At 45.4% G+C, this 27,192-nt stretch overlaps 1 protein-coding gene across 2 annotated transcripts in view; it reads left to right on the forward strand.

Moving 5' to 3' along the window:
- The window catches only part of SMURF2 (SMAD specific E3 ubiquitin protein ligase 2), a 1,185,768-nt gene that overhangs the window by 914,039 nt on the left and 244,537 nt on the right, over window positions 1-27,192 (forward strand). For both annotated transcript variants that reach the window (XM_078654335.1, XM_078654336.1), the window contains 2 exons: window positions 18,844-18,947; window positions 19,410-19,524. In XM_078654335.1, the coding sequence (XP_078510461.1) occupies window positions 18,844-18,947; window positions 19,410-19,524 (219 nt within the window). The remainder of the gene's footprint in view (window positions 1-18,843; window positions 18,948-19,409; window positions 19,525-27,192) is intronic.

Genomic DNA, 27,192 nt, shown 5'->3' on the forward strand with positions numbered 1-27,192 from the left:
GCTCCATTGAATAACATTGAGCACCTGACGGCTCAAAAGCACCCTGCACCCAGCCGCCCAAGTGCCCCTGGCAGTGCAACCTTCATCCTATCCTACTTCCCCGTTTGCCCTGAGCAAGTGAACAGGAGCCCAGCTCCCACAGCCGCGTGGCCTGCTAGCCAGCAGCCACCAACCGAAGGCCCCCTGCCTCTCATTGGATATCATTGGGCCTAACTACCTCTGCACCCAGCTGCCCCTATGCCGCTGAGGGTGTACCAACTGTACCTACCTGACCCTAGGAGACCCCTGAGTCTATGCCCAGAACCTTAACTCTGCCAGTCGAGTACTTACCTAAAAGCCGATAACTCACTTTTCTTCCATAGGCTAACATCAACTGGTTTCACTTGGAAATTCTTCTGTGTGGAGTTTTGGAACTTAAAAATATTCAACTAAAATCAGCCGAACAACAAATTACGATTTACTCACCTGTTATCAGGAGAGACCTCAGTGCTGCATCTTTGAGCCCAGTGCTGCCCTTGAAAAAAAAGTCTAGCCATACTTACCAGTAACTTGAATTTCCTTCCATAGGATATCATTGCCTGCTTTTTGCTGAAAAAGTTTCCAAGTGTCGATTTTTGAAACTTACAAATAATCTTTAAAAATCGTGCCAGCGATTAAAAACGTAATTACTTGCCTGTTTTAGATAGATGTCCCAGTGCTGAACCTAGGAGTCCAGCACTGGATTACAAAAGTAACGTAAACGTACTTTACCTGCAAACTGAATTTCCTTCTGTAGGATAACATTGGTAATTTCAACTGAAAAAGTTTCTGTCAACTTTTAAAATACAATAATATTCCTTAAAAATCACTACTCTAACCAAAACGCTTTTACTTAACTGTTTACAGGACATGTCCCAGGACTGAATCTAGGATCCAGTCTTGAGGTTAGAAAAGTAATCTACAAAGTAACTGATTGCATTTAACTAGACATTCCCATGGAGCTCAATGTTGCATTGTGTTTGAAATTGTGTTGCCTATTGCAACAACTTGTAACTATTGTATTCAAAGAGTCTATGGCCTATTTGAAAATTATTTAACTAAAGTAATCCATTCTGAGAAAGTATATATTTGATACCTTGTTGTTTGTAAAATAATATACCTATATCTTTTGATACAAAACAATTGGCCTAGAGTTCAGTTCTTGAGTGGGTGAGACCATTTGCTGACTGATTGTGTACAACAAATGCTTTTACTGACCTCTGATACTGCCTTACTGCTCGACCAAGCTACTACTTTAGAGAGTAAGGTTATATCTAACGTTAGCCTCTGCCAAACCTCTGGGGACTGTGGTCTCTATACACACGGTACCTTACTTTGGTCCAGTATATACAGAGTCACTTAACTACATTCTGTCACAGTGCCTCCATCTAAATTCTGCTAACTACAGGAAGGGGCGGTGATATGGTAGAAAGGAGATCTTACCTTCAAATGTTTGGTTGTGAAAAATTGTCTGAAATGCAAAATTTATAATTTTTTTAAAAACGATAGATAATTGTTGTGTTTTGTGTTATCTAAGATTGTGGTATTTGCTTTAGTTGTATATGTAAGCTGTATTGGGTTTAGGAATCTAAGAGTTAGAGCCAAAAGCATACTTGCCTTTCAAGAACTTGAGCTTTCCTCTGTGCCAGCTCTAATTTTATGAGTTGACTTAAGCAAAGCCCTGCACGCTACCTGAACATTAGATTCAGTCAGTCAAATCTTTTTTTCGCTTAGTTTCCGAAGCATAAAAAAACATATAAAAACAAAGTAGATAAACATTTATAAACCGCAATTAATACATCAATAAAAACATGGATTTAAAAACTTAGAAATCCACATTATTTTTCATTGTTAGGGAGGCACTAAAAACAACCCGATTTATAAAAAAAACAACACTAAATACAATCTGATATAAACATAAGAGCAAAATCATTAAAACCTGAAATGCAAGCATCATCCTTGGAATTATTATATAATTCATATCAGTGAGTGTGACAACCAATGTCTCAATTTCAGGCATTGCCACTGATAAGATGCAACAGCCAGGCACACCGATGGCCATCTAACTTTTCGATAAAGCAAAGTGCTGGTCTGTATTGCCTAAAATTGTATCTGCGCATAAGTGGAACAATACATTTCTTCCTTGGAGTGCAGTAATAAGTGCAGAAAAACATAAGTCGCAGGTTAGACTGAATTGACACACAGTCACGAGGACATAGACCAAGATCCCACAATGCATACCAGTTTGCAGGAAAGCCCAGCATTAACGGAAGGTAATTCATACAAATCTAGTGAGTATGAAACAAAGATGCAAATTATGGATTATTGACAAGTAAGACTGTAAACCAAAGCAAGAGGGGAGAGCATTATAGTGAGCAACCACGTTTCTGTATACGAGCTTACTTTCTTTTAAAAGTATCCTTGGCCAAGAATGCCTTCGCCGGTTTCGGATCACTGTCAATCAGGTGGTGGGACTGTGAAACAGTTCGGACAGTCCCAGGTCTTCCAGAGTGTGCCTTACATAAGCTAACCAGGGAATCATAAGAGCGTTTAGTAAATGTATGCAATCCTCCAGGATTTGTTGGTTTAATATAACATATTGAAAAGCCAGAGCAATACTGATGCTAGCTTAATTGTATCTGTAGTACAAGGCAAACCCAGCTCACTATGACATACTGTGTTGGAGCAGGCGTGGGGAATAATGCTAAGAGTTTCTTTCGCTGAATCTCCCCAACATCCGCCATACCCCAGACAGCAGCCTCGTAGGTAGCTGTTGTAACTGGTTTCGCTGCATAAATGCTCTTCTTCTCTGGGATCTGTTCCGGCCCTAGTTTTTTTGTGAAGTTAAGCAAGGCCAGTAAAGATTTTTCTAAAATCAAAGCCCTGTTTGCAACCATGTTTTACAACAAGTACCTGATGTCTAATAAGATGCAATGAAAAGATCTCAGCTTCTTACACCCTACAGTTTCTCATATGGAACACAGGATGTGGTTTGGGCCTTTTCCCACACATAAGTGAGAAAAATGTACTTTTATCCATCTTCAAAAAAAGCTTTGTATTCCTCTGAGGTCATGCAGTGTTCGCCCGGTCTGTGCTATGAGCACAGCATTGTCTGCATAGAGGAGTATGGGGAGGGTACGTGATCTAATATGAGGAACGTCCCTAGATCTCTCCACCAGGGCTGTTTTCACTCTGTTGGTATAAAGTAAGAACAAAAAAGGAGCTACAACGCTCCCTCTACCTTACACTCTTCTCGATATTAAAGTACTTAGTGCAATATCCTTCCAGTCCACTAGACTCCTTCCTTTACACTCCGCTGTGTTGGCAAGAGTGCTAAAATGATATGGTTTCCTACACACTCTCCCCCACTTCCTCGCATTCCTTCCAGCCAGTAGAATCAAGATATATCTGTCCACCAGATGCATCTTTACATCTATTTTGACCAATTCTCAAACGATTGCCACAGACCGCAGGCTAAAAGAAAAGAAGAATGCCTTGTTGACCAGGTGCCTCCAGCAGACAAAAGCATACTTATCAGCCTTGGTTACTATTACAGCCACCATGTACTCCCCAGGAATTTAGTGATGGTGAGTGGAGCCATGACAGTTTTTTTTATAATTAACAGATTTAATGGATTATACAGAAATAAAAAACAAAGGAAAAAAAGTGTTGTTCATTGTATGTGTGTATACTGAAACATGCCAGTTTTGACTTTTGTAATCTATTCTTCTCAAGTTTCTCAATTGTAGAATTCTTTTTGCCTGGGCCATTTCCTAATTCCTCCTGGTTATCTGTCCCTTTCTGCATGAGGGAGCTTAATAGATTGAAAGGACAGCTGCTCATACACTAAGCTACACCCTCAATCTGATTCTTCCTGTTCTTTACTAGTTCACTAGGTCAACTCGTGGTGGCAAACAAACTAGTGAGCAGTATTTTTATTAGTTGGCCATCTGTCAATTTCATTTGTAAAATAGAAAACCTTTACAGACCGTTCACACTGGTCTTGTTAATTTTAATAGTAGATTGGCACATCTTCACTTCATCGCTCTGGTCTGCTTTGGATTCCTGTGGAAGTACCGCAGATTGTTCTCATCTGTATGTTGTGAATTAGTCACTGGTACTTCCCATCTGCCCCTTCTTCGGATTGATTCTAGCCACAAAGCACACTTTTAGACATAAAGCACACTTTAATTCTGTATGTGGTTCCATACTGGGTGTTTGTCTTCTTTCTAGACTTTTGGGATTGACCCTATGGCACTTTTTTCCTAGCATTCCACCTTTTCTGAGAGGTTTGTGGTTCGTCTTCTTTCCAGGAGTTGGCCTTGGGGTTCTCCAGTCTACCTACTACACTAGGGTTCTCAGTCTCGGGCTGCATCTTTGTTCTCGGTCTCAGGTATGATTGATTGGTCCCCCTCATGCATAGATCTCTAGCTTCTCTGTTCACTCCCATTTAATCGCTCATCTCCGACATCTTTGAACCAGCACCACCAGCTATGCCATTTCTGTTTGAGATTCTCATTAATTTTACTCCCATTGGTCAGTCTTTTTTTCTTTTTTTTTAGGGAACCAGATTGCTGTATGAGTAAGAGCATGCATTCACCAGCATCACTCCAGAATATGGCCTGTACAGTTATTCAGGTTACTCAGTGAGTTTGGTACTTGCTGCTGACAGCTTTGTGTCACTAATAGGTTACAAATTTAAAGACCAGTCATCCTTCCGAAGGTCAAGTAAGAGCACCATCGATTGTGTAACAGTAAAAGCCAATATTCGCAGGTCTACAAAACTCCAATAACTAGGCAGCAAGTAAAATGACAAATTATTACCTCCCTCTTTATTTTCTATTGGGAAGCATCTGGTGATGTGCCACCAGGCCTAGCACTTGTAATATTATAGTTCATTCAGTCTTAGACATTTTTAAATTTCTGCAGTGTATTCAGTTTCTCTTTTGCTTTGTAGAAGATGTAGAAAATGTCTATCTTGGGCTCTTTTCCTAAACATTGACTTTCTGTGCCTATGTGTGTTATCCTGGAACACTTTTTCAATAAAGAAATAGATTTATTGTTAGCTTGTTTAAACATGCCTATCTTAAGCCAACATCTGCTTTTCAAGTAACTACTTAAATGCTTCATAATTTTAAAAGGAGATAAAATACAGGAATTTTGGTTAGCTAGGCAGCAGCCTCATTGGTGATAAATTTGTCACCATCAGTCTGCTCCAAAGTCTTAAGTAAACATGTTAAATACTGTTCCCTACCTTCATGTTTCTTTTGGCATCATTCTCCATCTTAAATCATCCGTCACCTGTGTGAACATTTTTTGTCTTCTCAGAGAATCTTCCTCTGCTGTGCTTTTCAGTTGCCGTATTGCAGCTTTATAAAATATATCTTGTGACACAGGAAAATAACGGAAAAACTTGCATACCATATATTTTGTTTTTGTTCCTGGTAAACACACAATTGAAGAATATGGCTTATTCTGATATTTAAAGACAGGGGACATGAACAGGTACGACTGCACATTTGTGGAAACTGCATTGCCAATGTGCAGACTCTTCTGAGATGGGGTTTCCCTGCATATGGCTTGTAGGGGCTTTGCCTCCAACATGGACTTTAATGGATCCACTTTGATACTCTAGGGCTCGCTCATACCGTATTCTGCGTTCTTACTGTCCTTGTTGCGGACTTGCTTGACACGGATCTGGCTGCTTTGAGTCTGAGGAATACTTGACTTTGTGAGGCACTAATATCTAGGTGTTTCTGTAGCAGAACTCCATTGCCTGTGATTTGAAGAAACACCCTCTGCATGTGCCAATCATTCCATTCAAGTGTTTGAAGGCCTCAGACCTGTGTGTCACCATTCTAGAGTGACATCATTCTAGAGTGCCCTCCAGAGGCAGACTTCACTTCAGGTGAAAAGTAAGCCTATGTGGAAGAGGCCATCGTGGAGGCAATCCTCAAAAGACCCAAGTAGCACAGCCTATAGTCAAGCTGGGGGTAAATATTCCTCTGTATCTCGTAGGGTCCCCATAGTACATGGCATTTATGGTTTATGTGGTCTCCAACATAGATGCTAGGATTCATGGTGGCTACAGTAATACAGGTGCAATCATATGCAATTGTAAGTTTGCAACCTTGTGTTGTTTCTCTTCATTCAGTTTGTTACATCCCGGGCATACCGGACCTACTTTTGAGGTGTGTCTGGTGTATAAAATTCCCTCAGACTAACAGAAGAAAAAATATTGGAATCTTGATCAGAACTATTCATGTTCCATGATTGGCTCAGCCAGAAGAATCCATCCATAGGCATTCAGTTGCTCTTCCAAAGCAAAGCAAGGTCATGGATTCAGTTTGGGGGAAAAGCGTATGGAATTTCTGCCTTCATCTTAAGGGTAGTGATTTGTTGCAGGGCTCTTACGACCAGTGCTTAATTTGAGCCGGTGTTTTGGGTGCTCAGCACCGGGACTTAATTGTCAGCACTGGCACTTATGACAGTCTGCCACATGGTTGCACCTTTTTTTTAATTTAGAGATTTGCACAACAGCTGTTTATTAATTCAATATACTTTAAAAGTACTAATTTCTGCCGTCCAACCCGTTCTTATAGTTTTCGGGGCCTGAAAACGTCTAAAATGTCACACTTGTAGGATGAGTGTGATGGTTGGTACTTTCATTGGCAGAGCTGGTAGAGGAAATGGGTGGTTCAAGCTGCAGTGGCCTCCAGACGAGGGCCCTAACACCTATTTATCTACAAATTAACCACTGCTTACGATAAACTAAGAGAAATACTCCTGTGAGATAAATCCCTATTGCAACAAAGCATATGGTTAACCTATCTGGCAGCAGACCATACCACAGTTTTTCCAGTAGGTCAGCATTCTAACTTTCTTACTTGAGTGGATCTGATGCCTACTAGTTCTTCCTTACTCACTGAATATGCTAATAGTACTTTTGTGAGGAGCCACAAGAAGATTGTTTACCCCACAATTAGTTTACACTACATATTGGCAGAATCAACAGCTTTGGATAGAGAAACCTTACTTCTCACAAAGCACAACAAGAAGACTTCAGCCATTCACAGCTCTTGGAAAACCTCCACAAGATACCAAGCAGAAAACTCTTCCTCCATCTCTCCCTTTGCCAAGCATCCACTTGAAGCTAAATTTGTTGTAGAATCTTTATCACAGTGGTGTAGCTCTCACATCAAATTGAACCATCAACTATGCAAATTGAGTGGCATGTGGAGGCCTTCTGTTTGCCGAAAGTGAATGTGGCAAATGCAGCACAAGTGTTGTGGTCTCCTGGTTGCCATGACTCCAGTATGAATCCAATATGAGCCTAAGATTGGCGCACAGCTATCACCAATACATTCTAGCTGCATTTGTGCAATGGCAGGAACACCAAGTGCGTCATGTTCACTCAGAAGACCCACAGACAGAGGCCCATACTCATCAGAGAGATTCCCTACTCCAGTTTATCCAGGGTAGCCATAGAACCCATATATTTGTTGTCAGTCATGTCTTTGGAGGACACACGTGGTCCTTAGGAAGACACCCAGAGGACCATTGTGCCTCCAAGTGCTTCCCTTTGATAGAAGATGCTCTCTGTGTTTACTGTTGTTGTCTGCAATTTGTTTTGAAACTGTTATCTTTGCATGCTTGCCATGTTCCACAGTGATGTGATCTGAAGAGGCCTACAGATAGCCTATTACTGCTATATAAAACAAACATGGAGTACACCTTTCACATGAGTAACTTTACCCTTTTTGCCAATTGATGCTCTCACTGGTCTACAACTTTGTCTCTTCTCATAATTCCGAAGTCACATGGTGCAAAATGGATAAGCAGAGGAATTCCTCTTTCCTGACTGGTCAAGAAGAGCCATTCCCTGTCAGTAATTCTAAGTGTCAGCCACAAATGTAATTAGAGAAGACAGAGTTGGTTCTAAAAGTACAGACCATAGGAAGACAGTTCAGCATGCTGGTAAAATCTGCATTCCTGGTTCCTTTTTGTTTTTCAGTGCAGATGTGGTCTTCTTGTTAGCATAGCTGTTGAAGAGCAGTTTCAGGTGGACTGTTTCCATTGAAGCAGGAATAAGGTTGGTTTGCCTACCCCCGGTCCATGTCTACATTGTCACAGTGAGCAAAAAACGATAAACTGGAGCGCGGCCCAGATTAATCACTAGTGGATGAGATTAATACAAGCATTGCATCCATTATTTCTTGATTTTTATTATCTGTTGGAGAAAACTCTTAATCTAAAGCATTCTGTTCCTGTACTGTATGTAAGTAAGTGCCCTCTTTTTGCATGGTTGCCCCCATTTTTTGCCAAACTGTTGATGTACTTTAACTGAGTGTGCCCTGGGTTTCTGCCAACCATGTACCCAGGGCCTATGTTCTTTCCCTAAACTGCATTGGTAGAAAGACCAATTGGCACTCTTTGGCCACATGCAAGTCCCTTGTAAATGGTACCATGGGTACCATGGGTACCAAGGGCACTGAGGCCAGGAAAGGCCTCTATGGGCTGCAGCACATATTGTGCCACCCTTGGAGGCCCTGTACCTTTATGGTTATGGGATTTAAAAAGCGCATGACTACCCAAGGGCTTCCCAGCACTACCCAGAGGGGTAGTAGGTAGGTGAGACATCATGGGAACAACCACACACACTGCCATTGCAGGCGGCATGTTTTGGTGCAGAACAAAGTGAAGAGGCGACTTGGCACAAATCCCTTTGTGCCATGCCAAAAACTCACTGCCCTGGCATAGGTAAGCCACCCCTCTAGCTGGTTGCACTATACCAGTAGTGAGGGTATAGGTGCATGAGCCCTGAACCCCCCAGTGTCTAAACCAATTCTTAGACATTGTAAGTGCAGTATTGCCATTAAAAGTATATGGTGCTGGGAGTTTGTCATTACGAACTCCACAGCACCATAATGGCTTTACTGAAAACTGGGAAGTTTGGTATCAAATGACTCAGCACATTAAATCCACACTGATGCCAGTGTGGAATTTAATGAAAATTGCACTCAGAGGGCATCTTGGAGGTACACCATGAAAAACAACCTAACTCTAGTGTCCTGGCTGAGTGGCTCCTCGCCAGCTGCCACCACCAGACATGTTTCTGGACCCCTGAGTCGAGAGCCTGCTGCTCTCGGGGGTCTGAAACAATGCACATCCTGGGACGAGGTGCCAAGCCTCTTCCCCCAGGATGGGTATGATCCACGAAGGTGAAGCTTCAAAGGCTTTCCGTCTTTGTGAGCTACGCCATCCCCAACCTGTTCTGACCCCCACTTTGGGTGGGAGAATCGGTGGGTAAACCAAGTGAGGAAGGGACTTGTGCCCACCTTTGCCAACCACACCCCTCAGGTGGGTGAGTCGAGGTGAAGCACAACTCAGTTCGTGCCAACTTACAGATGGTGAACCCAGTCAATCAGAGTGAGGCATATGTCCCCCTCCCACTGGAAGGTGACATAATAGGGGTGTACCCAACCCAAGGAAGGGACCCATTGATCCCGACCTGTACCTACCTGTAATGCCCCTAAATGTAGTATTTAGGGGCAACCCTGAACCTTCATTCCTCAGAGAAGAAGAAAGGAGGACAGAAGAAGCGGTGCTGAACTAATAAGAGGAGGCTGCCCACTGACACTGACCCAGCCCTACCGGCCTGTCCCCACCTCGAACCTGCTCCAGCAAAATCCCTGTGTGTTCAGCAGCCCCCAAGAACCCGTAGGACCTGCCCTGCCTTCCAAAACCAAAACTTTGTCTCTTGTCAACACCGGATTTGCTCACCCACAGACTCTGGCCAAATCTATGAGTCTGCACCAGACGTCCACGGCCTGATTTCGAGTGGCCCAACACCACGAGGAGGTCTCCACAGCGATCCTGACCTGACATCTGGTGATCTCTGAACTGCCTTGAATCTCCAATCAACGCCTGCAGCCGCTTTCTGGAGGATCAACCCGACTGCGACCCGAGCTGTTAAGAAAAACCAGACACCTAAAGACACCCCTGCACCCGACGTCCCACGGCCTTGTTAGCCCAACCGATGGTGTCCCAGCATCCCAACTTACCTCTGCAATCAGTGGTCACCTCCAGAAGATCTTCGTCCCTGTGCCTGCTGTGTTTGTTGCATCCGGAGAATCCCCATTGAAATCAACAGTACACCAACGTCAAAATAGCACCCTGCACCCAGCTGCCCCTATGCCGCTGCGGGTGCACTTTGTGTGCCAACTGTGATCCCCCTTTGCCCTGAGCCTAACATCAGGAATTTTGCTCCCACAACCTTGTGGCCTGCTCATGAGCAGCCACCAACCAGAGGCCCCTATTCCCCCATTGGATAAAATTGGACCTCAACACTCTGCACCTAGCCGCCGTAGTGCAGCTGAGAGTGTTTTGAGAGTGGATCCTCGACCCTGGGGGGACCCTGTTTCTAACCACAGAAACCCAACTCCGGGGGCGCTAGAGGGCGCGCACGCAGAATGGCAGCACTGTAGTGAGGCTCCTGCTGCCTGGCCAGATGATCCTATAATTATCCTTAACCACCGACGCCAAAACCTATTAAAATAGTGCACGGGTGTCGAGGACACTGATCTGCAGACTCGGTGGAAGTTTGGAACCGATCCGACATTGCAGCCCGAAGTTAGAGGCGGCGGAGGAAGACACCGAAAGCTGAGCTGCATCCTGACGGATCGAGCGGCCGGGGGCCAGCGACTACGATACACCGCGGCGGCCCACGAGGCGTGTAGACCTCAAGAGCTAAGACACTGAAGCAGCCCCCACCTTTGCCTTGCTGCTTCGGTGCAGAGATCCGTGAAGGCATCGGGGCTGCGCTGAGCGCTGCCAGTACCATTGGAGCAGCCCAGCGAGCCTCTGACGTTGGGCGGCTGTGCGGAGACGGGCTGAGTGACCGGGCCGGGACATTGCGGTGAGGCACACCGCCTGAGACGGGGCAGAGGATCGGAGAGCCTGGCGGCGAGTGGTGCGGCACCGGTGAGGAGTTGGGGTAGACGCCGGGGCTCTCAGGCAAGAGGTGGAATCCCCCCCTCCCCACTGACTTTACCTGCTGTTTGGATCGTGCTTGGCTAGGCGGGCTGGCCTGGAGGGGGCGCGGCTGGTCACTGAACGGCCCCGATCGCATATTTCTGTCCCGAAACACCGGGCGTGCTGCTGGTCACCACCCATACTGTGCTGGACTCGTAGCGGCGGTTACGAGCCGCGGGAGAGAGGGCTCTGGTGCGCTGCTGCAGAGGAGAGCGGAGTCACAGGATTATTATCGAGGAAGACGGAAAGGGCGCATACACACACGAACTGCAACACTCCCCGGGCAGCAAATATTGTGGCAGGGCACCACTATGGTGGGAAACAACAGCGGAACACGACGGAGGGTTGAGAGCAGGTTGTTCTTATGCTGAACTTTGGGTATGCACATAGGTGACGCATGACAACAGGCTGAGGCCGAAGGGTAAGACGCTGCTCAAGACATAGACACCAAGCAGCGACAAACTACAGGGTGCGATCTCGACAATAGAGGTGCTTGTGTACACTGTCTAATACAAATTTGCGGTTGCGCATATGGGCCCTGGACACACCTGGGATTGACTGCTGCACGCCGCAATACCTATTACAAACAGCAGCAATACGCCCCTCATACTGACTCGCCACACTACTGTCTGTAACTCCTTACACCATACCGAGCGGTAATAGTGACGAGCTGCTGGGCCTCACGGATCTGGCTGCCTATATTGCTCTGCAAATCCTTGGCTGGTATTGCTGCTCGCTTGGGCCGTGCTGTGAAGGGCGTCCAGCAGCATTGCATCCACAGGCCTCCTTTGATTCCGAGGTTCGAGGGCTGCTGCTTGCGGGGAACCCCTTTTGGGAGTAGGAAAGCTGCAGAAAACACATCCTGCCTCCATATACACTCAATGTTGGGGGAACATCCTAGATACCACGTGACTAAGGCTTCCTACCAAAGGGATACATTTGCCTGCATCACCTTTTTGACCCTTGCCCACAACTGGTAGAGGCATCTCGAAGAACTGAACTGTGCCCCTGAATATTGACGCCTGCCACTCCAGAGAAATACGTGGGCAGCGACTCTTACCGGCTACCACAAGTCCCTACAAGAGATATACAATGGGTAAGCCGGACAATCGACAGCCAAAATTGACCTTTGAGTCCACGACTGCCAAAAAAGGGTTGCGGAACGTACCGGACACAGTAGGTGCGCAAAGCCCAGCAGATACTGGAGCAAGCTCTAGCTCATCCACGTCAGACATACAACAACTGATGCAGGAAATGAGGCAGGGGTTTGTCACAATAGTTGATAATGTCGATCGAATATCATCTAGGATGGACACTATTGCACAAAAAATAGATGTACATGAGGAGCGGATCACCGAGACGGAAAGGCGTATTTCTGAAAATGACGACACCACGGCCTCGCATACCACCCAACTCTCGAGAATGGATAATGTCCTCAGAGTCATTGCTGCGAAAAATGAGGAGTTGGAAGCCCGCAGTCGGCGCAACAACATTCGTGTCATAGGCGTGCCAGAATCCACCAACACAGGGCGTATGGAGGAGTACATAGAGAAGATACTTCTTGCTGCAGTTGGGACTGAAGCGTTCTCTAAACAATTCATCGTCGAAAGAGCACATCGCTCGCTGGGACCGCGGCCTAAACCTGGGGCCCCACCAAGACCCATCATTGTACATCTTCTCAATTACCGTGATCGCGATACTGCGCTGCGGGCAGCACGTACCAACCAAAACTTGACATGTGATGGAGTCAACTTTTCCATATATCCAGACTTTACGCCATAGTACAGGAGCAAAGACGTAAATTTCTTGATGTCAAGAGGAAACTCCGTACGTTACAAATAGACTATGCACTCCTGTACCCGGCAAAGCTGAGAGTAACCCACCAGGCAAAGCAACACTTCTTCACGAACCCGCAACAAGTGGACGATTTTTTGAAAGGTCTACGGCGGGAGAGATCTGGACGTCGACACAACGGCGATGAAGGACAGGGAGATGAACAATTGATGGATGAAGGCGATTAACTTTAAGATTTTGAGTGCTGCTATGCTGTACTGTTCAAATGGTGGTCACGAAGGAGCCCACAGAGCAGCCTCTATCATGTGAGGACGGCACTGCTGATCGAGAATACCATGGACGGGTTTTGGACTGTTGGTGGTAACGTATTCCAGGCACCACCCCCCCTTCCTTTAGACTGTACCCGCTAGCGGCCGTGCAGGGTGAAGGATGAGGTGTAGGTGGTGGATATGTGCGTTCCTCCGATGACCCCGGAAGGGCATACCCCGATGGTCATGTTTTTTCCATTATGGATGTTGGGTTGTTTACTTAATGACTGGGGTGGTGGGTGGGGAAGGGATTCTGGCAAGTTGAGGATGCTTCAGTGGGAGGTGGGAGGGGTAAGGGCATTCGAGAACTCATTTACGTCATATGCTACAAAAATGGGTTCTGATGTTTTTCTATTGCAAATGCATAGATATAGCCGGCTGATGCACGGGCATTGTATCCTAGATGCAGGAGAAGTGAAGATGATGTATGTCTGGGGCTCGTCAGTTGTAGTGACCTGGGCTGAGCGTAGGAGTAGGGCAGACCCAGAAAGACCCCAATGGGGGAATGATGAGACTCAGGACCTTGAAATGTTTTGTGTAAGATTTACTGTGATGACGATTAGACGTGTAATGAGTGTCTTTGCTCATGACACATTAGAGGGGTTCCAGTTGGGGGAGGGGAAGGATTGGGTAGTTGACAGTTTTGGCCTACGTTTGGGCGCAAGGACTATCAAAGAGATGTTGCATATAGATCTACTGAGTTTTCAAGACGACGGAAAGCGGGAGAATGCTCTCGCAGTGCATTTTGTACACACAAGCTTTTGTTCACAACATTGCATTAGCATGTATATTGTGGTAGGGCCCAGTTTATATGATTATTGGCACACTGTGACGGTACATGACCTGGGAGTCACTAGTCGTAGACATCGGCTCTTACTGGCGTGCCTGACATACTATACGATACCAAGTGCACTGCCTGCCCATGGGGGATACTAATTTAAATGTATTGACATGGAACGTGAGGGGCTTGGGAGACCCGAGGAAGCGGCGTCACATTCTATGATACCTGGACCGACACTCAGTGCATATAGCCTTTCTCCAAGAAACTCATTTTAGAACACAGGCTACCCACACATTTGCAAGCAAATGGGCGGCTCACACTGTTTTCTCCTCCTTCTCGACGTATGCTAGAGAAACAGCTATATTAGTCAAGAGGGGAACACCCTTCATTATGACAGGCACCAAAGTGGATGCACAGGGAAGATACTGTATGATGTGGGGCAGAATGGGATATGTTGCGGTCACTTTGGTATGTTGCTATGGCCCAAACACCGATGACCCTCAGTTCTTCACGGATTTGTGAACTGCTATTGTAGGGACGGGCCCACAGCATCTCCTCTGGGGGGGGAGATTTCAATACTACACTGGATCAGACTATGGGCAGGTCCCACCCGTCCCCTAACCACTACACTAAGGCAAGGGCAACACTACATGCGGCAATCACAGATCATAATTTCATAGACATCTGGAGGCATCTACACAAGGACTCATTGGAGGGTATTCACTTTACAGCACAAGCACGCTCATGGGCAAGGCTAGATTACATATTTATTTCACCTCAGTTCTTAACTGCACTCGTTACAGCACAGCATCTCCCCAGGACGTACTCTGATCACTCACCGGTACAAATTACTTTGAGATTGGCGGACTTAGGTCCCCCGAAAACTGCCTGGCGACTGCAACCCACAATGTTACTAGACACTGTGTTCCAGGAAGAATTACGAGAGGAATGCTTAGATTTGTTTAAGCGAAATAAAGACTCGGTGAATGACGTGGAAACTATCTGGGATGCATTTAAGGTGACTTTGAGGGGGGTTTGCATTGCTAAAGGATCAGGAGTTTTGAAAAGTATAAAGGCGCGATTGACGTCCCTAGAAGTGGAGCTTACAAACCTTGAGGCATCGTTGGCTACATGTCCTGACAATGCCACCCTCTCAAGTATACGCGAGAAACTGACTGAATACACTGACGAAGCAGCTAGGGAGGTTAAATTTAGGGGCAAACATTGGCTAGCTCGCCGATATGGCGAAGGCGAGAGACCAGGGAAGGCTCTAGCTGCGACGATTAGATTGACTCCTCCCCCTAATGTTATCCTGGAATTGGAAAACACAGAGGGAGAGGTGATTAGAGATACTGCGCAAATTCTTAATGCATTTGTGACACATTACAGCGCACTCTACACGTGCACTAGAACAGATGCCCTCCAATTACAAGAGTATCTTGATGACGTGTCCTTGGGTTGGCTGAGCGATGCACAGAGGGCATTTTTTAGTGCCCCTTTCGAATTAGATGAGGTGCGGGATGCAATTATGAGTATGCAGTCGGGTAAAGCTACGGGACTGGACGGGATTCCAATGGAATTTTATAAAACGTACATTGACTTTATGGCACCGGTGCTACGGGAGGTCTATGAAGATGCGCTCGAGGTGGGCCACTTACCCTCCTCTATGCGTACAGCACTTATCACATCGCTTTTGAAACCAGGGAAACCAGCGAATAGCTGCGACTCCTACCGGCCCCTTTCATTGCTTAACTGCGACGTGAAAATACTCGCCGAGCTTATTGCTACTCGTATCAGTCTCCTGCTTCCTACCCTGATACTACCTGATCAGTCAGGCTTTGTTCCTGGCAGAGCGACGTCACATAACTTACGTACTTTCTTCTCGGTCCTAAATTCGGTACACGAAGACCTACCAATGGCTGCAGTTTTCCTTGACGCCACGAAGGCCTTTGACTCACTAGAGTGGGACTATGTGTTCCGGATACTGGAGCGTATGGGATTCCCGGCAATATTTATTTCATGGATTAAACTACTATATGAGGCTCCGGTGACCAGAGTGCTTATTAATGGCAGACTTTCTTTGGCTTTTTCCATCACTAGAGGCACTAGGCAGGGGTGCCCCCTGTCGCCGCTCCTTTTTGCTATCGCCACGGAGCAACTTGCGGCAACGTTGAGGCAGCACCATCAAGAGAAAGCTCTGAGATGTTTCCAAAGACAGATTCTGATATCTCTGTACGCAGATGATATTACTCCATACATTCGGGATCCCAGCGAAAACTTGAACCCAATTCTAAGGGAGTTTATTCGTTTTGGTAGATTATCGGGAGTTCATATCAATTGGGGTAAGTCTTGTATATTCCCACTTACTGCATCCACTAAACAATTTGAGATGGATTACCCCATTGCTTGGTGTGAGGGTGACTTCAAATACTTGGGTATATACATAGAAAAAGATCGAGATGAATTATTAAGGGCCAATTATGGCACGACGATGACTCGCATAGAAGATAACATTACGAAATGGATCACCCTGCCTCTTGCCATGGCGGGTAGGGTGTCTTTGATTAAGATGGTAATACTCCCACAGTTACTGTATCTGCTTTTAAATATTCCCGTCTACCCCGGCAGATATTTTTTTCAACGACTCCGCACAGAACTCGTCAGATTGGTGTGGGGCGGAAAATCGCCTCGGCTCAAATGGGACATTCTTACTAGGCCATACAATCAGGGCGGGTTTGGTGTTCCCAACTTTGAACTGTATTATCAAGCTGCTCAGGCTCACTATGCCTTCTTCTGGGTGCATCAGCCGAGTTACATGCCCCAGCTGGCGGCGGAGCACTGGTTGGCGCACCCAATCCCTATAGAGGGCGCACTGTACGCCTTAGTCCAAGGCAGAGACAAGACACCCAATTCTGTGGTCCCGGCTTGCTACTAAGTTGGAAGCTGACATGCTCTACGTGCCGCTATTGCCTCTTGTGTATCATCCAAATATTCCTCTACTAGAGGAAACGGGCTTTCGCATGCTGCTCCACAGAATCCATGTTAAGACATGGGGAGACCTGTATCATAATGGAACATTCCGATCTATGGAGCATTTATATGAAGTCATACAACCATCCCCACTTGACGTGTTCATGTATATTCGGCTACGCCAGGGACTGAAGGCACTTAGGCCTGATTTCCCTCATGAGCCTCAAATTTTTGCACCCTTGCAGCACATACTCCAAGATGATACGCCTACCAAACTAGTGTCGACAATATACAAATCGGTCCACACGCGAATAGACGCCCCGCCATTAGCAGCTAGAACGAAATGGGATCAGGAACTTGAGGTGCCGATTACAGACAGGCAATGGGAATTTTGTCTTCAGCAGACAGAGCGTATTTCTTGTAGCAGTAGATTCAGGATTATACATTATACATTTATTCATAGACTGTATTACACTCCAGCCCGACTGTACAGATTTCAACTTCGTACCACTGATAATTGTGACAGATGTCGTGCCCCAGGGGCTGATTTTTTACATCTGGCATGGGCATGTGATGCGGTACGGGTATACTGGAACCAGGTGTTTGCAGCACTGTCCACAATGATCAATACAAAGATGGCCCCCTCCCCTACTCTGGCGTTATTGGGCTATGTGGAGCCCATACAGGCAGCACACCGCAAATTCACTGCAATAGCTTTATTAGTGGCTAAAAGGAGAGTTGCATGTAGATGGGGCAGGGCCCCGAAATTTAAGGATTGGCTGCACGACCTTACCTATTGCCAAGAACAGATAAATACATACTCTGAGCTATTGCCGATTGCTTCACGACCAACAGATATCTGGGCCCCATTGACGTGTTACCTATTGAATGACTGCGGCACTGCTGGGGAGGAGGAGGCCTCATAGGCGATCGCATGGCAGTCCTTTATATGAGGTTTTTCTTTAGACACATACGCGAACACACAATACCAGGAACAGGGGCTGGGAGAGCTGGAATTAATGGTGTATGAAGGTTAATTTTGGAGGGTAGAACTAAGAGTGTAAACATACAGTAGTTAGATTGCCCTCACGTTATTCGAGATCTGGTCTGTATCCTTGGAAAGTCTCCTTATTGAATAATGTACTGTAGTGACCTCTCTTTGTGGCAGTGTGCTGGTATTGCAGGCAACTCGGGATGCTGAGTGAACCCCTACTAAATACAGTGTGAACCCAACTAATTATTGCACAATAATGTTCAGCTCTGACTATGTATGTTCAAGTTCCCTGCTTTTGTACATGCGTTGTAGTTTTTGAACTAATGTGTACACATGAATGCACCCTTTTTGATGTATTGTCGCTTAAAAATTCCAAAAATAAAGGTTTTAAAAGAAACCCAACTCCCACAACCAAATTACTTAGCTGTAAATCGATAACTCTATTTCCTTACATAGGATTACATTGACTGCTTTTCTTGAAAATTGTTCTAAGTGTGGAGTTGGTTTGAATGGAACTCTAAGAAAACTGCAAATATATAAAAACTGCTTTACTTGCCTGAGTGTGTACAATAAATGCTTAGAACTACCCTTTGATAAAGCCTTACTGCTCGCCCACCCTACCACAAATATAGAGTAACGTATTATCTACTTTTACCTCTGCCTACCTTTGGGGTTCCACTGGACTCTGTGCACACTATACCTTACTTTGGTATAGTATATAGAGAGCCAGCTTCCTACACTGTACTACCAAAAGCATTACATTAGCATGAGTTCTCACTTACATTGAAATTTGGATTCTCATTTGCTTTCAAGTTTGAAGGATATTGGTGTATATGCTGGATGTTTTTTGGGCAGCACATTGGAGTGCATAATACTGGTTTTCGGTGGAATGCTCTGTTTAGATATTCATGGTATTATTTGTTAATATACTTTACTCATTGCAGGAATCTTACAGACAAGTCATGAAAATGAGGCCGAAAGACCTTTGGAAACGATTAATGATAAAGTTTCGTGGAGAAGAGGGTTTAGATTATGGTGGTGTAGCACGGTAAGCTACATTAACCCCACGCAGAAACTTGTAAAGTAATGATGGTACCAAATATTTTTTATGAATTGTCACTAACTTACAATATTTCACTTTGTCTTCTGGTATGGGTTTATTCACATGGCATGGAGTTTTTATTGAAATATTAGTCCCCCATTCCCCAAATATTTACCGTAAAAATGACATAGAATAGTATCATATAATTTACAAATAAATGTAGAGATGGCATTTAGACCAAAATTATGCTTTAATGCCAAGGATGTAAATATAACCAGATGGGTGAATATACAGTTGTAGTGTCTTTAGAATTGAATGGGGATTACAGAGCCTTGAATTTACCAAACTCTCTAAATTTGAAGAGAAGATGTGTAATTGGCTGTTAAAATAATATGAGCTAATTGGAATGCTTACTCTGTCAGTGTTGGTTGTTTGACCACATGAAAACTTCTCTGTTCTAATTTCCAGAGAATGGCTTTACCTTCTGTCCCATGAAATGTTGAATCCCTATTACGGACTTTTCCAGTACTCACGAGATGATATTTATACTCTGCAAATTAACCCAGACTCTGCAGTTAATCCGGTAAGAGTGACAATGGCATATGAAACGCATACTTTTGCTTTCGCTTATCTTTACATTTAAACTGCAGATTGTTTTAAAAACAATGTCTTTCACAATAGCAATATAACATTACTTTGATCTGCTCTCCATCATAGGTGTCATTTTATGAGGATATTATGAAGAGTATAAACAGACTTGCTAACCATATTTTATTCTTTACCCTCACCAGGCTATTGTATTATCTATCTTCACAGGAAACCGCTTGTTTGTCTTATCTGTCCCAAGCCCTTTCACTTCAGTGGCACAAGTCAAAGTGATCATTAATTTGTTTGCTTGTCATAACTAGCGTGGTATTCTGTCTTTTCAGAAATTTACCTTTTTGATGGTCTTAAGAAAATTATTCTTCCAGTTCATCAGAAATGCTTGCCTGTGCTAAAGATTGCCAATCTGAGTGAGCTTGTGATGTTGTAGACTTCATCCACTCATTCCTCTCGAAAACCCGATGATTATCCTGGTCTGCTGTAGAGCTGCGGTCCTAGGAGTTATGATTATCACCTAGAATATTTATGGTACAGAAACTAGGCAATCTGTGAGGCACTAGTAGTTACCTGCTGAATTGCTGATGAATGAAGCCTTTTATTTCTGGACTAAACCTACATTTAAATTGCACTCGCTCCGCTCACAAGCACGCCATCGAACTCTCGGACCTCCTAGACTCAACCACCAAGGACGTCTCCTTCCTGACTGAGACCTGGCTGAACGCCACTTCGGCACCAGACATCGCCATTGCCATCCCTGAGGGCTACAAGATCTCCCGCAGAGACCGCACCAACGGAGTGGGAGGGGGAATCACCATCATCCACAAGGACACCCTCAGAGTCTCGACCAACACCGACGACACCCTCGCCACCGCCGAACACATGCACTTCCTGATTCACACCGACCCCAACACCACTCTCAGAGGAACACTCGTCTACAGACCACCCGGACCACAACCACAGTTCAGCGACACCATCGCCGACCTCGTCAGCACCCACGCCCTCGGCTCCACGGACTACATCCTCCTCGGGGACCTGAACTTCCACCTCGAGAACAACGACGACGCCAACACCACCGCCCTGATCGACAACCTTGCCAACCTCGGACTCAAACAGCTCGTGACGACACCCACGCCGCCGGACACACACTGGACCCCATCTTCTCCGCAAGTCCCCACGTCTCCTTCAACCACACCACCGAACCCCACTGGACCGACCACAGATGTGTCCACTTCACCTTCAGGAAACCCACCACACACCACCGAACCCAACAGTTGCCACGCCGCCGCTGGGGCAAGGTCACCAAGGACCAGCTGACCACCACCCTCGCCCTTAGTCCACCAGACGACTCTGCCGCCGCCATCAACCTCAACAAATGGATCAACGACTGCGCCGACACCCTAGCCCCATTCAAGACCTCCACAACCCATCACACCAACAAGAAAGCTGCATGGTTCACCGAAGACCTCCGGACCTCCAAAAACACCTGTCGGAAGCTGGAGAAGAGATGGCTTCACGACCGAACTCCAGACAACCACACAGCCCACAAAAACGCCACCCAAAGACACCACCAACTCATCAGGACCGCAAAGAGGACCGCCTAGACAACAACGCACACAACTCTAAAGAGCTCTTCAGCATCGTGAAAGAACTGTCCAACCCCAGGTCCGACACCAACGACATCCCACCTTTGCAAGACCTGTGCGATTCACTGTCCACCTTCTTTCACCGCATGATCACCGACATCCACGACAGCTTCAACTCCGACACCCCCACATCCACCGCCGACACCACCCACGCGACCTCCACCCGCACCAATCGCCTGACGGCCTGGTCCAACGTCAGCGATGAAGACACCATCAAGACCATGAACTCCATCCACTCCGGATCCCCATCGGACCCATGCCCCCATAACGTCTTCAACAAAGCCGGCACACTCATCGCACCCCACCTCCGGAAAACCATCAACACCTCCTTCGAGACAGCTACCTTCCCGGAGAGCTGGAAACATGCCCAGATCAACGCCCTACTGAAGAAACCCAAGGCAGACCTCAAGGACCTCAAGAACATCCGGCCCATCTCCCTGCTCCCCTTCCCGGCGAAAGTCACAGAAGATTGTCAACAGACAGCTGACCCGCTACCTCGAAGACAACAGCATCCTGGACCCATCCCAGTCCGGCTTCCGCAGTAACCACAGCACCGAGACCGCCCTCATCGCCGCCACCGACGTCATCAGGATCCTGATGGACAAAGGAGAAACAGCCGCCCTCATCCTTCTGGACCTATCAGCAGCCTTTGACACGGTCTGCCACCGCATCCAAGCAGCACGCCTCCACGACGCCGGAATCCAAGAGAAGGCCCTGGCATGGACCACATCCTTTCTCTCCGGCAGAACCCAGAGCGTCCGCCTCCCACCCTTCCGCTCCAAGACCACCGAGATCATCTGCGGCGTCCCACAGGGATCCTCCCTCAGCCCGATGCTGTTCAATATCTACATGTATTAGAAATGAAGAGTTGGCTCTAATCAGTTAGGCTGAGCACTTGTATCTATATAACAAAGGGAATTGCCTAAACTGATACAGCTAGTCAAACATGAATTCAACTCACAAAGAAAGAAATCTCATTTCCGCCCGAGATTTTGCTAATTAATAGCGATTTATTCATTCAATTTTTAGAAAAAGTTTTTCAATTTTTTTTTACATGTTATATACAATGAGACACTACACCATTAAACTCAACACCATTATAACAATATAGATACTCATTCATACTGATCAAGCATATCACAGTCGTTCAAAAGTGCATACATCCATTCATACAAGATCTAACAATTCCCTCAATAACGGAAATGTCAGCGAGAGAAAATAAGAAAAAGAAAAGAAAAGGTTGCTCAATAAATCAATACATAAGGTATAATACACAAATGCTTATCAACCTAGAAAACAGTACACTTGAAATTGAATACCAAACAGATTATTTGATGAAAAATTTGTATGGCAATGTGTACAAAACTCAGGTGCAGTATTTTTCAACACTTGGGTTTTAAAGATAGAGCAACACTTAATACAAGGGCCTACGCGTTTCGAATCCCAGTCGGAGTTAAAGTGGGATTCTCCTCAGGGCCAATGGAATATCTGAAAAACATAAAAATGATCTCTATGTAATAAAATTCTTAGGATGCCTATGTAAAGCTAAAGAGTGAACCACAACCATCCAAAGCAGCTTACCCAACTGGTCTACAAGGCGACTTGGAAGGCGTAGTGAGGCAGAAATCTCTGCAAAGAAGAGGATAATTACGTAAAGGAGATGAGTCATCACACCGGCAACAAAGCGTGTAATGGAAATAGGAAAATCGCTGTACCTGTCTATAAAAAACCGGAAATCAGCGAATGTGAACTAAATCTTTAGACAGGCGCGCAGGGGATGTCTTTTGGCTGGCGCGAGGAGGAGATCTCACTAAAAAAGTAACAATTTACTCATTACCGTCCAAATATGGCATGAGGAGGCATAGAATCACAAAAGATTGTCACAAAGTATCTTACCGCACTGAGTAATCAGCCTAGAAGTCCGTTAAGAGTGTACGGATCCAGGGAGATCAAAGGCAGAGGGTTGAACGTGTGGCTTGGTTGGAGGGATCCTACAAAACCAAGGTGGGTGTTACTTGTCTGCGCATAAAAAACTCTTTGACAAACTAAGGTGAAATAGCCAACTGGGCAATTATGATCACGTAGCATTCACAAGGAGCATATACTACTCTGCTTAAAGGCTATGTAGAAAACCGGGTGTCTGTCAAAATTGCGGGGCATACACAACGATCCTAAATTTATACTGAATCTAAGTTTGTAAAGCGTAAAAAAGTTAAATTAAATACCTGCACGGTGGCAGATGCTCGGCTCAATTGACGGACGTGAACTTAGAAGAATAAGCTGTCGTCAAGAAGGAATATTAATCCTAGGAGTAAGGGGACACAAGAATTTATAAAAGTGGGGAAAAATTAGGGAAAAAAGGGAAGGAATATGAACTTAGGGAGCGTGTAACGAGTCTTACCTGATGTAACTCGATCTCGCCCTAAAGACTGTCAGCCGACGTTCCGTGTGGGCGTCTGTTCGGCACTAATCCCCTGCACATGCGCCGAAGGGCCGGTGTCAATATCCTGTGGTTACTTACAGAAATAGCCATGGTCGCGGGTGGAACGCTAATCGCCCGCGCATGCGCTTAGACGGAGTGTGATTGAAAAATGTGTGGTTAAAAAACGTGTGGATAAAAAACGACCGAGAGTTTGCGAGCTAAATATTACAAAACGTGTCGGTCAAATCAGATTCTTGAAGCCTTCACGAACAAGAATGGAAGGATAAATGCTGCTTTACAGTTTTCTGACAAATCATTTAGCCTTCACCAACAAGATGAGTGGGTGGAAACTCGCATTATACAGGACCAAGTTGTCTTTACAGTTTATAAATCTCTGACAATTCATTTAGACCTATAACGGCCGTGTTAAACTTGACAATGAGGAGCGCTTCCCTTTTGGAGAGTCTGGCATCCCAGTCTCCTCCTTGGGGATCGCGCTCCACCCTGGAGATGATAGTCCATTTTAGATCTTTGATTTGATGGTTCAATCTATTCCAATGATTGACCAGGGGTGCTGTCTCTACTCGATTCTTGAGTCTTGATTTGTGCTGGGAAATTCTTTGCCGAACCTCCTGGTTCGTTTTACCAATATACAGCAGTCCGCAAGGACAAAGGATACCATAGACAACATATCTCGAATTACAATTGCTGAATGTCTCGTGTTTCCACGAGACACCTTTATGTTGAAATAAAGAACCCTCTATGGTCGTCTCGCAACATAGACAGGTCCCACATTTGTGGTGTCCTGTGATGGGGTTGAAACCCATCATTTGTCGAATAGAAGTGGGGGCTTCCTTTGCAATTGCTGCTCTTACCACATAATTGGTATGAGCTATGAGATATGTTGTCTATGGTATCCTTTATCCTTGCGAACTCCTGTATATTGGTAAAACGAACCAGGAGGTTCGGCAAAGAATTTCCCAGCACAAATCGAGACTCAAGAATCGAGTAGAGACAGCACCCCTGGTCAATCATTGGAATAGATTGAACCATCAAATCAAAGATCTAAAATGGACTATCATCTCCAGGGTGGAGCGCGATCCCCGAGGAGGAGACTGGGATGCCAGACTCTCCAAAAGGGAAGCGCTCCTCATTGTCAAGTTTAACACGGCCGTTATAGGTCTAAATGAATTGTCAGAGATTTATAAACTGTAAAGACAACTTGGTCCTGTATAATGCGAGTTTCCACCCACTCATCTTGTTGGTGAAGGCTAAATGATTTGTCAGAAAACTGTAAAGCAGCATTTATCCTTCCCTTCTTGTTCGTGAAGGCTTCAAGAATCTGATTCGACCGACACGTTTTGTAATATTTAGCTCGCAAACTCTCGGTCGTTTTTTATCCACACGTTTTTTAACCACACATTTTTCAATCACACTCCGTCTAAGCGCATGCGCGGGCGATTAGCGTTCCACCCGCATCCATTGCTATTTCTGTAAGTAACCACAGGATATTGACACCGGCCCTTCGGCGCATGTGCAGGGGATTAGTGCCGTACAGACGCCCACACGGAACGTCGGCTGACAGTCTTTAGGGCGAGATCGAGTTACATCAGGTAAGACTCGTTACACGCTCCCTAAGTTCATATTCCTTCCCTTTTTTCCCTAATTTTTCCCCACTTTTATAAATTCTTGTGTCCCCTTACTCCTAGGATTAATATTCCTTCTTGACGACAGCTTATTCTTCTAAGTTCACGTCCGTCAATTGAGCCGAGCATCTGCCACCGTGCAGGTATTTAATTTAACTTTTTTACGCTTTACAAACTTAGATTCAGTATAAATTTAGGATCGTTGTGTATGCCCCGCAATTTTGACAGACACCCGGTTTTCTACATAGCCTTTAAGCAGAGTAGTATATGCTCCTTGTGAATGCTACGTGATCATAATTGCCCAGTTGGCTATTTCACCTTAGTTTGTCAAAGAGTTTTTTATGCGCAGACAAGTAACACCCACCTTGGTTTTGTAGGATCCCTCCAACCAAGCCACACGTTCAACCCTCTGCCTTTGATCTCCCTGGATCCGTACACTCTTAACGGACTTCTAGGCTGATTACTCAGTGCGGTAAGATACTTTGTGACAATCTTTTGTGATTCTATGCCTCCTCATGCCATATTTGGACGGTAATGAGTAAATTGTTACTTTTTTAGTGAGATCTCCTCCTCGCGCCAGCCAAAAGACATCCCCTGCGCCTGTCTAAAGATTTAGTTCACATTCGCTGATTTCCGGTTTTTTATAGACAGGTACAGCGATTTTCCTATTTCCATTACACGCTTTGTTGCCGGTGTGATGACTCATCTCCTTTACGTAATTATCCTCTTCTTTGCAGAGATTTCTGCCTCACTACGCCTTCCAAGTCGCCTTGTAGACCAGTTGGGTAAGCTGCTTTGGATGGTGGTGGTTCACTCTTTAGCTTTACATAGGCATCCTAAGAATTTTATTACATAGAGATCATTTTTCTGTTTTTCAGATATTCCATTGGCCCTGAGGAGAATCCCACTTTAACTCCGACTGGGATTCGAAACGCGTAGGCCCTTGTATTAAGTGTTGCTCTATCTTTAAAACCCAAGTGTTGAAAAATACTGCACCTGAGTTTTGTACACATTGCCATACAAATTTTTCATCAAATAATCTGTTTGGTATTCAATTTCAAGTGTACTGTTTTCTAGGTTGATAAGCATTTGTGTATTATACCTTATGTATTGATTTATTGAGCAACCTTTTCTTTTCTTTTTCTTATTTTCTCTCGCTGACATTTCCGTTATTGAGGGAATTTTTAGATCTTTTATGAATGGATGTATGCACTTTTGAACGACTGTGATATGCTTGATCAGTATGAATGAGTATCTATATTGTTATAATGGTGTTGAGTTTAATGGTGTAGTGTCTCATTGTATATAACATGTAAAAAAAATTGAAAAACTTTTTCTAAAAATTGAATGAATAAATCGCTATTAATTAGCAAAATCTCGGGCGGAAATGAGATTTCTTCCTTTGTGAGTTGAATTCATGTTTGACTAGCTGTATCAGTTTAGGCAATTCCCTTTGTTATATAGTTCAATATCTACATGGCACCGCTCGCCCACATCGGACGACGACATAACCTCAACATCATATCTTATGCCGACGACACCCAGCTGATCATATCCCTCACCGAAGACCGCCAAAGACAATCTCCACAGAGAAATGAAGGCCATCGCCGAATGGATGAAGGAGAGCAAACTGAACTCAGACAAGACGGAGGTCCTCATCCTCGGCTCCACCCCCTCAGCCTGGGATGACTCCTGGTGGCCCACTTTGCTAGGAACACCCCCAGAACCCACCGAACACACACGCAACCTGGGGGATCATCCTCGACTCCGCCCTCTCCATGACCAAGCAAGTCAACGCCATCTCCGCGTCCTGCTTCAACACCCTCCGAATGCTCCGCAGAATCTTCAAATGGATTCCCTCCGACACGAGAAAGACCGTCACCCACGCCCTCGTCACCAGCAGACTGGACTACGGGAACGCCCTCTACGCAGGAACA

This window comes from Lissotriton helveticus, chromosome 7 (assembly GCF_964261635.1).
Source record: "Lissotriton helveticus chromosome 7, aLisHel1.1, whole genome shotgun sequence".
In the NCBI taxonomy this organism is placed as follows: Eukaryota; Metazoa; Chordata; class Amphibia; order Caudata; family Salamandridae; genus Lissotriton; species Lissotriton helveticus.